Source organism: Anguilla anguilla, chromosome 7 (assembly GCF_013347855.1).
Source record: "Anguilla anguilla isolate fAngAng1 chromosome 7, fAngAng1.pri, whole genome shotgun sequence".
Lineage (NCBI taxonomy): Eukaryota > Metazoa > Chordata > Actinopteri > Anguilliformes > Anguillidae > Anguilla > Anguilla anguilla.
In genome coordinates, this window is record NC_049207.1 from 39,740,845 (window position 1) to 39,753,233 (window position 12,389).

A 12,389-nucleotide genomic window follows, 5' to 3' on the forward strand; every position below is an offset into this window, starting at 1 on the left:
AGACTGATCCAAAAATCATGTAGACATATTAGATAATGGCATATTGGCTATGTTGTTCATGTTATGGCTATATGTTACAGCCTTCAGAAGTATAACCTATTAGTAGTCTTTTTGGGGGATCTCACTGGCACTTCATCCTATTTTATGCCTTTTTTGTTTGCTGCACATCAAGAGTCCGACTTTACAAAGTTTGGAAGGTGTTACTCTTTGTTAATTGAATAGCCTAACATTTGCACTATAGAATATGATTTACACTATTGAATAGATCAACCTATTCTTTTTATTAGCTATAAGATTGTGTTAATGGCTATATGTGTTGCCCGGATTAAAAAATAAATAAATAAATAAAACCTAAAATGTTAAAGGTTCATGTATTTATTGCAAAGTTAAGCATTAATAAGCAGCTTTAAAGGTCTAGGAAACTTGATTCAAATTGTGATTATGTTCCCCAGAAGTCACAATTGATTGTCTTCTTAATATTTATTTTTAAGTTCTTATAACTCAGTTATCCTCATTAAATTGTGATAAACACTATTAGATTATTGTGAGCTGTCCAGGACAGGATGAATGTTTATCCAGTGCTCATTATCATTCATATTCTTTTGAGACATTTCTCGTTGCCAGATTAGAGCCAGATAGCGCAGATTGATCTATTACAGTACCAGGCAAAATGAAAAAAGCAACATTAACTAGACTTTACCATAGTATACCGTATAGTTAAACCTGAAGATCATCCAATGTGTCGTAATGTTGTAAAACTAAGCTACTGTACACTGACATTAGACTCTACTGCAGTATGAATCGGACATTACACCCAATAAAGAAACACAGATTCCCTGTGTCTAAGCTTGAAAGCTATTCAGTTATCGCTAGCAAATGGTAGGCCTACTTGCCGATCCATGCACCTGCTCTGCCAGTTCCGGGCACTGCAAATACTAGGCTAACTGTAAGAGTTGTTGCAATATTGTCGTGCCTATGGGCTCCAGAAATAAAACCCATTTCTTGTGTGTCTCTGTGAAAAGGAAAAAGTGTATTGCTTTCTCTACATCCAGAGAAAGGGCAATGCTTAACCATTTTCAGCTTGCCTTGCTTAAAATAAAACAGTGACAAGAGCATCATTTACATATTACATGCAGTAAGGATTTCACTGGGGTTAGCATTTATATTACATAACTAACACGCAGTTAACCCCAACCAAGGAAAACCTGGTGTTCAAGCCAATTTTAGCCCAGGCTTTCATACGTTTTCTTTTAGAATCATTTTAAAATATTTTTGAGCCTTTAGTGAATGCGAAAAAGTGCTAAAACAACACATCAGCAAAGGAGTAACAGATTTCAGTTTCCTAGGACCTTTAATAAGCAATATCTTTAGTCACCATCGCAGTGGCAGTTCAGCCAGCCTTTAATAAAAATGTCAGAGGCTCCTCTCCTGCACAGATTTCTCAGTCCGTGAATCTGTGTTTTTAAATGTTTATTTCTCGCCGTTATGGCCTTAATACACAATGCAAATCTTTTGTAATGACTGTTTGAGCAAGTCTTAATAAAATCTCTTTGATATATACAATTCATTAATAGGTATGCCTATTGTGAGCCAGGGGCGTGTCTAGAGGGGTGGCACAGGGTGGCACCCCCCCCCCCCCCCTAAATATGATTGCCCCCCCCTGGTGCCCCCCCCCCAATGCTAGTGGGCTAGAGTACTGTTAAAACAGTTATTCAATTCAAAAACGATTTTCAGGCTCTTGTGTAGCGCCACTTTTCATGTAACACCACCTGTATTAGGGCACAGGGCACTGCACAAGAGCCTGAAAATCGTGCCCAATGTTTTCTAAGCCAATTTTCAACGCTGTATTTATTTCTGATATAATTTTCTGATTTCCCATGGGCAACCCCCTGACTGGTTCTTGGTCTCCCCTGTGCCACCTTATTTAAAAAATCCCGGAATCGCCCCTGTTGTGAGCCATTCTTTTTGGAGGCTATATAGTAGATTTTAAGCTTATCAGTTAATCGTTAATGAGCGCTGACAAACAATTAAAAGAATTGCATGACATTTGCATCCCTAGTTCAGATGCATAGGAATGAATCTGGCACTTTGTGTTGCTTCTCCTTGTTTAATATAAAAGGGCAATTCGGATGAATTACACAATTTTCCAAACACTTCTACAGCTGTATACTGATGACACATTCTCAACAACTGGCATCACAAATTGATCACAGCACCTAACAAATGATAAAAAGCATGGATAAAACCTCAAAACATGATAATTAGGACCAAATTGTACAATCATCACAGTCTAGATATGTAACCCGAATAAACAAAACCTGGAATGTGACTGGAATGCTCATGTTAACCACTGAAGCATATACTCACTAGAGGAAAGGCAGTAATATACATTTAATGGGATCATTAATGCCTTTGACCTTCCATGCCTTCTGCCCCAGATAAATGTCTTTATTTGTCAATCCAGATTTTTTCCTCTCTCACTGATATTTGCTTCATTCACGCTAGCACACTATTATTGTGATTTATCACTCTGGCCCAGTGAAGTTGAATACTTCTTACGGCTTGGGCACCTCACCATTGTATGGTATGAGCTGTTTGAGACAGAACGCCTGAACAACTCACAATATTAATGAAGGAAAATCTTATTCTGACTGGCTGGAGAATCCAATGGTGGAGTTAGGTTGTGCTTGAAACAGCTGGTCGCAGAATAGGATGTAGGAGTAGCATTGCTATAGGTGAATGAGCCTATAGTATATTAAAAAAAGATTAATAGACCGGGCAATGTTCAGGAGGTGAGGCTGATTTACTGCCCAGTTGCCATCTAGAGGTAATTAAGGGTACTGCTTGTGCTACAGGGAGCTGCTCTCTCAATGAGGGACATGAGAAACAGTACCGTCTGGACGTCTGCTTCCTCCAGCCAAAAACAAGAGAACTAGAGGGAAAATATGGAGCGGCCTCACAGACCGTATTTCTGGAGCAGCTCAGACTGCCACTGCCGCTTACGCTGGGGGAATTCAAGGGGGATTTTGATCTTGTGAAAGTCCTGGATGCACTGCTTCATCTCCTCCTCGGTGCTCAGCTTCTCCGTGGTCTTCCTCCTGCTGAGACCCCCCTCGCGGGGGCTTCCGCCCATCAGCGACTGGAAGAGCTCGCTGTTGCGCCGCTTGTCCGGAAGCTGCATCCACTGCACCGAGCCCTTCTTGGAGGGCCGGCCCAACGTGAGCGTGCTTGGCTGGCGGGAGACAGGCTGCAGGGCCCCTCGCGGCGCTGGGGAACAGCCCCCGCACTCCCCGCCCGTCCCCCCCAGCGCTGGCTCAGGGCCGTCTTGGGGCGAGGTGAGCTCAGAGTGGGTCTCAGAGCTGGAGGTGGAGAGCTCGTTCAGCGAGGTTCCGCTCTCGCTGCCCTTGTCTGGAAGCTTCTCTGGCTTGCAGTCCTCGCAGTCCTGCTTGGGGGACACTGTCCTCACCGGTGGCCCTGGGAAGAGATGACAGGTCCAGGGTCAGACATGCGTCAGCCACAGGGGTCCAACTCTCAAAGGAAACAGACCTCTTGTCAGTTATGTGTGACAGGATACAATTGTATTGTTTCTGACAGTGTATTATACGTTAATAAGTTTTGATTATCTCTGTCATTTACTTGTGTCATGCGTGTATCTCGGTGGTGCAGTGGGTAGCACAGCAAGAAGGTCCTGGGTTGAAATCTGGCCTAGGCCTTTCTGTGTGGAGTTTGCATGTTCTCCTTGTGCCTGTGTGGGTTTCCTCCGGGTACTCCGGTTTCTTCCCACAGTCCAAAAACATGTTATTTGGAGACCCTAAATTGCCCATAGGTACGAGTGTGTGAGTGAATAGTGTGTGTACCCTGTGATAGACTGGCAGCCTGTCCAGGGTCTATTCCTGCCTCTCGCCCAATACATGCTAGGATAGGCTCCAGCACCCCCTGCAACCGTGCTAAGGATAAGTGGATATAGATAATGGATAGATGGATGTATCATTTCTGTTCTATAAGGAGAAAAAGAATAGTACCAACTACAGATACTCACATCTGCAGTTGACTGGTAATATATTTCGGTCTTTGTTTTTATGTATACTCTATTTCGTTTCAGCTTTGATTTATTTTTTGCAATGCTGTTTGGCTGTTTGTGTGATTTGTTTCTTCTGTGTTGTTACCCCAGAAAGGATAATAAAATAACCAAGCAGCCATTTCAGGATCTCTTGGTCTATAGTACACCATCTCATGCAGTCATTACCTTGCCAGTGGCCGCACCTGGAACTGTGACACAGGGAGCAAAAAAAAGAAATAAATATGAATTTTACAAGAGACCACATGCACCCCCTCCCCCCTTGTATCCTGTGATACCTAGTTAATGCACTCTTATAATGTAGAGTTGTTGTGTCATATTGTCAGTCAAGACACATATTCTTACATTTAGTTCAGTTAGTCATTGGTTATCCAATCCCATTTCTATTTGGTACACATTTCATTCAAGCTTGTCCAGGACTGCCTAATTTATTCCCAGAGATACAGGGGTTCGGATAAAGAGCTTTAGCTTTGACGTAACTAAATCACAATTACAAAGGCAACTACACAGGTGAGTCATATTAAGTTGAATACCAATAAGCAGTGTGCGTCAGCTATAAAAGAGGTATGACATTCAGCACTTTGATATGTGAGTTTGCAAAGCAACATGGGGAAACTAAAAGTGTTCCAAAGAGGCTAAATTTTCATTCAGTTGGAAGAGTCATGATAAATCAGTCACTTATTTAAATTTGGTATATAATGTTAGACAAAATTTTCTGTTTTTCTTTTAAATGTACTCATATTTTCTTCCAATAATGTGGCTTGCTGGCTGAACATGATGAGAGAATGGATATTTATCTATATACTGTAACTACAGTTTGGTGCTTCAAGTACTTATGTAGTAAATTGCCCTCACATCCTCGATACTGCTATTGAAGCTATTGTATTATTTAAAATAACATGTGTTTTGCCCTGCCCACAAAGACCAAATGTCATAATTTCAGCCATCCCCTGGGGATCGAGACAAAACCATTTAGAAAATATCATAACCAAACTTTTATTTATTTTTTTAGTTCTCCCACCACTTCAGGATTGATGGCAGACAGAATTTATAATACAACATATTTGCTAAGAAACTCATTAAAGTGTTTCTCTCAAAAAGAAGAAAGAATCTGGTTACAGGCACACCTGATAAACAAGGAAGCTTATGCCCAACAAACTTCATAAATGCCTGTTGTAGAATTTATAAGCCTTGAATGCCCCATAGCTATCAGAAAATATGTCAAAGGCCCATAAGGATTCAAACAGCTCCCATACATAAAATACAAATGCATTAATGTAGCCGGATGCAAGTGTGATGTCAAAATGAGACTGAACTGTTCCTTCCATTAAGTCACCCGAACATCTCACAGTCATGGAAGGCAACATGTGGTGCTTATAACCTTTTTGTGCATCTCGCAAAACCCAAGGGAAGGCAGGGAGGCAAGAAGAGAATGCAAAATAACTTCAAGCCCCGGAGCTCTTTTACTGCGTAGCAGTTGTTCGCTGTTGGTGCCAATTATTGTTGGCGAGAGACCAGAACACAAAGACGTGCCGTTCTCAGGCGCAATACCTTCAACTGTTACAAACAATGAGCAGTGCCAAAAGAAAAATGGATAAAGGAAAGCTTTTTTCACCTAAAAAACCCGCAAAGAGACCATTCTGATAACAGCTTCTATTTTGTACCTGAATGAACTCAAAGAAATCAGCTTTCAGACTTAAAGAAAATCCATATGAACATGCATACAGAGCTTACGTTTGCCTTTGTGTTCATTGTAAGATTCAGCTCAGACATGCAGGAATCGATTTTATTCTGTGGAGTAATGATATTCTGAATCGTTTTGGTTCACGCCAGCTTAAAGGTGCCTTTACAATATGAAGCAAACGCAACATTTGTTTAGTTTAGGATCGAAAGAAAACATATTAATTAGACATTGAGGCAAACCAGTCAGTTAGAACTGGTCCTGACTGTGAGGAAATAACAAAGTGGGGATTTAATAATAAAACCCAACAGGACCATTTCTCATCAGAAGTCTCACCTGGTGTCTTGTGACAAATGTAGTTTTAATCTGTCATTTGAAGATATTTCAAACAGAGTGCTGTATGAAAGCTCTCAGGAAGAGATTTCTTGTAAAAAATAATGCTAAATAAATTTAGAATCAGTCAATACCAAGGACCAGCAAGTCTCAATATTTGTTTATTTATTTGAGTGGTCAATACAAATAAATGGTTAAAATGTTCTTTAAACATGATTCTATTTTTATTAAATTTTAAATATAGAAGAGAATTATTTAAAAAAATATTTTTAAAAAAAGACATGGAGCTGGGTGATTTTATTTGAACTGCTACTTAATTTTGATTTTCTCTACCCTCCCTCTGAATGCTTGACTGATTGCACAGTCATACTCATCCCCAGGGCTAGGGGGCACTAGCACTCTCCTGTGACATCGCCTGGCTTGATGAAATATGCATTGTTACCATGAGGGCAGTAAATGTAAAACTACACTTGACACAATTTAACCATCTCTCTTGAATTAAACTCGTTGTAGGCTACATCTTTGTTTCTGAGTGGTAGGGGATTAATAAAAGGGAGCAACACCTGACTCTTTCAGAGTCACCTGGGTGTGATCGAACACAGAAGAACGTACAGCAGTTCCAAGCGGATGCAATTAGAAGCCTGTCAATCAGACTGAAATCACTTGCGAGGAAGCATGACCAGCATTTGAAATTCTGTGGCTTGAAAACACGCAAAACACTGCTGCATTGCTGCATTGCAGGCTGCAGAGCCTTAGAAACCTGGAAGAAACATTTAATCTCAGCTTTAGCTTTCAACGTAATGGTGGAACAATACTGACAGGCCAATAAATTTAATTGCCTATGCCTTTTAGTGTGTCTTAAATAGTTGCAGAGGAGGTGATTTACGGAAATACTCTGATCGAGCATTTAATGTGTGTGCCTGCTAGAGAGAGAGTTACTAGACAGCAAGGACAAAATCAAAGAACTAGACACTGGAACATTCTCTATTCATTCCAATTAACCGTTTCCCCTGCACATTGAGTTGATGGGCAATGTAGTCACTGGACACCAGTGGAGTGAAGTGTCTTGACTCAATTCAAGATCAATGTTGGGTGACATAAATAAAACAGTGATATTAATAAAACAGAAATAACACTTCAGTAACATAGAGTTCTGCATGCTTTTTAACTGTACCCAGTTAAAAAGAAATTTGCCTGTGAAATTACTATGCCTGACATTAATGCAGGTTTAGTTTTAATGCATTTGTTGTATAACCAATAAGAGTTCTTAGAAGTAAGAAAAAATACGATTAGCCTGCAAAATAAATGGCACAAGTCACTTGGCCCTGTGTTTTGTAATCTTACCATTTTACAATGTCATGCAAACTTTGTGTCAGATCAAAGTGTCAAATATTTCGAATTGCCTCATGGAACACATTGAAATTTGTGTAGAAAACTGCTTGTGAGTAACTACAGGAAGCATATTTCTCCAGAAAACATATGTTTATACTTGCTTCTGAACTGAATTTGAGTTAATGTACAAGTGATTCTATATTTGCTATGTACAATAAATACTGCATGTAAAATACGTATTGTACATACATACATAGAGAACTTCTTTATCCCCATGGGGACATTTCCCTCACTGCATGTTACATTCGCATTTACGAACAGACATTTATACCAAGAACCATACAATCATTCACGCAACAGAAAGGCTGGGCAGCGAAATACATACATACCAATACAAATTGGACATATAGACGCTTATTCAATCAATCCTGACTGTGAGAAAGCCATCCACACATATGTTTGGCCTGCTCATGTACTGCATGCTTATACACACAGAGCCAAGTGGCTTGAAAGAATTGAGGAAATATTGGGTAGCATTGCTTTGGAATACATCTTATTTAATTTCGGTGAGGCAAGATAGCCTATATTGTTTGTAGTACCGTAACTTGGCGTCATTTTGATATGGCAGGCCTGGATTTTGGCAGTCTGAATGAATGAGTTATAGACAGCGTATGTTGTGTATGTGTGAGTAACTTGGCATTTTTGTACATTGAAAACATGTTTTTTATTAGATACTATATTTAACTGTATGTATATGCATACATAGTATATGCATATAAAAGTAGAACTTTTTGGACGGGATGACACAGGTTCCATTACATCTGGCACAAAGCAAGTGCATCATTTCACAGTAAGAGCATCGTAGTACCAACAGTCATACTTGTGGTCGTCATATGATGGTGTGGGGATGCTTTTCTACCTCGGGACCTGGGCGAATTGCCATTATTGAAGGAACCATGAATTCTGCACCAAACCTTTCTTAAGGAGAATGTCCAGTCAGCTCTCTGTGAACTGAAGCTGAAGCATGACTGGGTTATGCAGCAAGAACATGATCCAAAACACAAAACCAAGTCCACATCTGAATGGCTGAAAAGAAAAAAAAACATTTTGGAGTGGCCTAAACAAAGTCCTGACTTGAACCCAACAGAGATGATCCGGCAGGACATGATACCAGCAGTTCATGATCAAAAACCTAACAATTTGTCTGAATTAAAGCAGTTCTGCAAAGTAAAGTAGACTAAATTCCTCCACAGCAATGTGAAAGACTGATATCAAATTAAAGGAAGTATGCTCTGCATTTGGTTGCAGACATTTCTGCTAAAGGTGGTGCAACGAGTTATTAAGTTTAAGGGGACAATTATGTTTTCACATAGGTGATTGATAACTTTTGAATAAATCATTTTAAAAATGTGTTTTGTGTTTAGGCATGTTCCTGTCTAATATGACATTTTGGCTGTGACAAATATGCAATAATAGAGGAAATCAGGAAGGGGGAAAATGCTTTTTCACTGCACTGTATTTGGCAAACTAGGGCCTCCACGGCATAGCCTACAGGGCTTTACTAGTTTCTTTTGTTTGTTTTGTAGATGAGCATGTAGTGTTTGTCCAAATTTATCTTGCATATATTCTGCACTGGTTTTCTAGAGATTGCCTACACTTCATTTGTAAATAAACCTGGATGAACAGAAGTTATGTCTCTTGCCAATATTCACAGCTACAACTGCTGCCAGACACTCACAATCCCAAAAAAATCAATGTTACTGTGTGTTTTTTATGAGCGTGTTTGTATGAGTATGGACATATTGAGTTAGTCTGCTGGTATCACATCAATATTACATCAATTGTTAATTCTGTTGATGTGACTATTGATTTGTAGCATAAGCAATTGATTGTATTTTCCCCAGTGCTGTTTATTCCCAGTCTCCATTTAAATATTACAACCCAAAGATATGTAATATCAATTTCATAGAGAGCTTAAGTGTGTATGAATATTATTATAGAATTGAGCTTTAACAAGAATAGTCCAAGCACATCCAAAGGGGATTGCGAGCTGGGAAAACACAGCTGTTCAAAATATTTAATGCCTCACTTGATATGCTTTAAATATGGCGTGGGAAACATTTGTGTAAATATACCATCCATAAGTCTTCATGGCTCTGGCTAATGAAATCTTCAAATCTATAATTGATTTGTCTCATCAAGGCTTACAACCCCACAGCTTAGAAGCCATGGTCACAGAGAGTTATTCTAAAGGTGCTATAATAAATATGGATTATATATTTTTTGTTCTTGCTTTAAATAAACTACAGGATCGGATATGCACTGGCTGGCTGTACATTATTTTAAATTTGGCTTAGATCTATTTCCCACGCATATGACATATTCTTTGTGCTTTTTAATTACAGATTTTCACATTTGCTGATGGCATTCCTCTGGATTAAGTCAGTTGGCATTCTTTGAGAAAGTAGAATAATGGCTTTCTTCATAACCCACAACTCCATTTATACCCAGAATTTGGTCACAACTTTATTCACAAATCTCTTTATATAAACATTTCCACAGTGCACTGAATATAATATGAAAAATGATGTACTATGAAAGTAAATACATTTTAAAAATTAAACAGAAGTAGCCTTGTCTATCAATAGATCTTTCTAAAGTCAGGGTTGCTTCATTTTGACAGAGCCAACACAACTTTCTTTCCTAAAGGCAGACAATACACATGCCACCCTTACTGTTGGGTTGATTTATCGAGTTGGGCATTTTGGTTGAGTTAGGTTAGCTTGAGTTTGAGTCATTTTGAGATGTACGGTCTTTGCCAGAGATGGCCAGTCATTGGAATACAGCTGCTAGTAAAATTCAGTAAAAATCAAAGTTTGTGGATTGTGTGCGTGTGAATAATATATGAGATACAGGCCTCTAGAGGTTGCTTTTCAAAATAGCACAAAACATATATACAGATCCTCGATATCCTGCATGAACCAACATTTTGGTCAACTAAAAACAAATACTGTAATGTTGCATGCAGAAGAAGTTTATGTCAGGTGTACTGCATGAAATGCACACGTCCATGAGGCTGACTGGCATTAACCACCCAGTGTGAGCGGAAATGCAAACAGGAAGGTTAACACACTACACACAAACAGATATCAGTCCAGAAAGAATAAAGCTTTATGTCCAGCAGGATGAACTTAAATTAATCTTAAAAAATTATACATACAGTGGAAACAATCAAACAAAAAGGCAAATGGCCATTGAAAGTGAGGGAAGGAGACTTAACATTCACTGAAAATTTATAGAAATGAAAAAGAGGCCAACAACCCTGACACATCAGAATAGTTAATGTGATTACATGTTCATGAAATTATTCTTTATCGATTTAGAAAAAAGCTCCTCAAAATGTACAACTCACATATTTTCAAGGACCCCCCTTATTTGCCAGTAAATTGCATGCACATTTTAATAGTATTTTAATAGATTTGAACATCAATGCATGAATGAAATTTGAAGGTAACAGCCAAACCAAATGCAGTGGAAAAATATTAACAGAAACCACCTTCATATTACAAATGTGTTCTTTTTGATAGGCAATACGTAACCCATTTCCACCCACCAGAGAGGGGGATGTGGGAGAAAGGGAGGGTGGGGGGGGGGGGTGGCTACAGCAAAAGAAGAAAGCAGACCTTTGATGTGCCATAGCCCTTGTTCTTTGATATACATTACACGTGGGCTGCTCATTCTGTGGCAGCAAGTGGATAGAAGCCCATTAGTAAACACAGGCTTTAGTTCACTGTGTTGCGCACAAACAGTGCAGCCAGAGGTGGTGTGATACAAAGTCCTCTCTGGTTTCTTAATTTAATTAAATAGAAAATTAACTCAATGAATTAAAGAAATACACAGCACAAAGCCACCTCTGAAAACTTATTCACTCACAAGAGATATTTTATGTGCAAACAAGATTGGTAGCTCCTATTTTCTTTCTATGTACCATAATTCCTTGTTCTGGGTGTCTCTGTCTTCAAATAAACTCCATAAATATCCATAATTCATCTGTTATTAACCCCCTTGTGCAGATACCAAATCTGAGCAATACTCGCCCAGGCGATGTTCTATTAAAGGCTTTAAAACGCCAGATGTGAGCATCACAGTGACTTAAATGGCTTAAGTGAAGCAAGGCATGTCTACCATTTACAATACTAATTTAGATTAGATTATATTCGCCACCGCTACCCTGACCTAGACTAAGCGGTTTAGAATGGATGGATGGATGGATGGATATTCATCCTGTAGGTAGAAATAAAGTGCCACAAATGAGATTATCTTGGTGAAAATGTACAAATGAAGTTCTCCTTCAGTTTGAAATCATGGATAAATACTCTAAGGGAAATTTTACGTTCATCTACTGTACTACATATCAGCACATTAGTATGTCCCATGCCCTGTGAGAAGTATAGCCCAAGAACATACTACCCCCCATTATGTACAATAGGATTACAATAAAATAACATTTGACCATCATAAAACATGTTGGTGATTTTCCGGTTTAAAATCAATAAATCAGAGCATCAAACATAACATATGACTGCACCACAGAATGATAAATCCCTGCATTAGAGAATATCACAAACCTCTTAAAAGACAATCAAATTTTATTGTGAGCGGTGTAAATTCTAACAAAGCAGGCCACTATGAGCCACTACACTACGCTGACACTGCACAGGGTATATTAACAATGCCCCTATACAAGTGGCAAACTGTTGTCTCTTATGAGACAATAGCAGAAATATGTAATAGGGTGGCATGGTGGTTCAGTGGGTAGCACTGTTGCCTACAGCACTCTGGTGCCCTCCCACATTCCAAAGTCATGCAAGTTAGGTTAATTGGAGGGTGTAAATTGCCCCAAGGTATGCATGTGTGAGTGATGGCCAGGAATACATGGGTAAAGATAATGGATGGATGGATGGA

At 39.1% G+C, this 12,389-nt stretch overlaps 1 protein-coding gene across 1 annotated transcript in view; it reads right to left on the reverse strand.

Annotated features, from left to right (window-relative positions):
• Positions 1–1,692: 1,692 nt before the first annotated feature.
• LOC118231428 (BTB/POZ domain-containing protein KCTD8-like) overlaps positions 1,693–12,389 on the reverse strand; it is a 28,134-nt gene continuing 17,437 nt past the window's right edge. Inside the window, exon 2 of the mRNA XM_035425226.1 lies at positions 1,693–3,474. Coding sequence (XP_035281117.1) covers positions 2,957–3,474 — 518 coding nt within the window. The 3' untranslated portion in view covers positions 1,693–2,956. The remainder of the gene's footprint in view (positions 3,475–12,389) is intronic.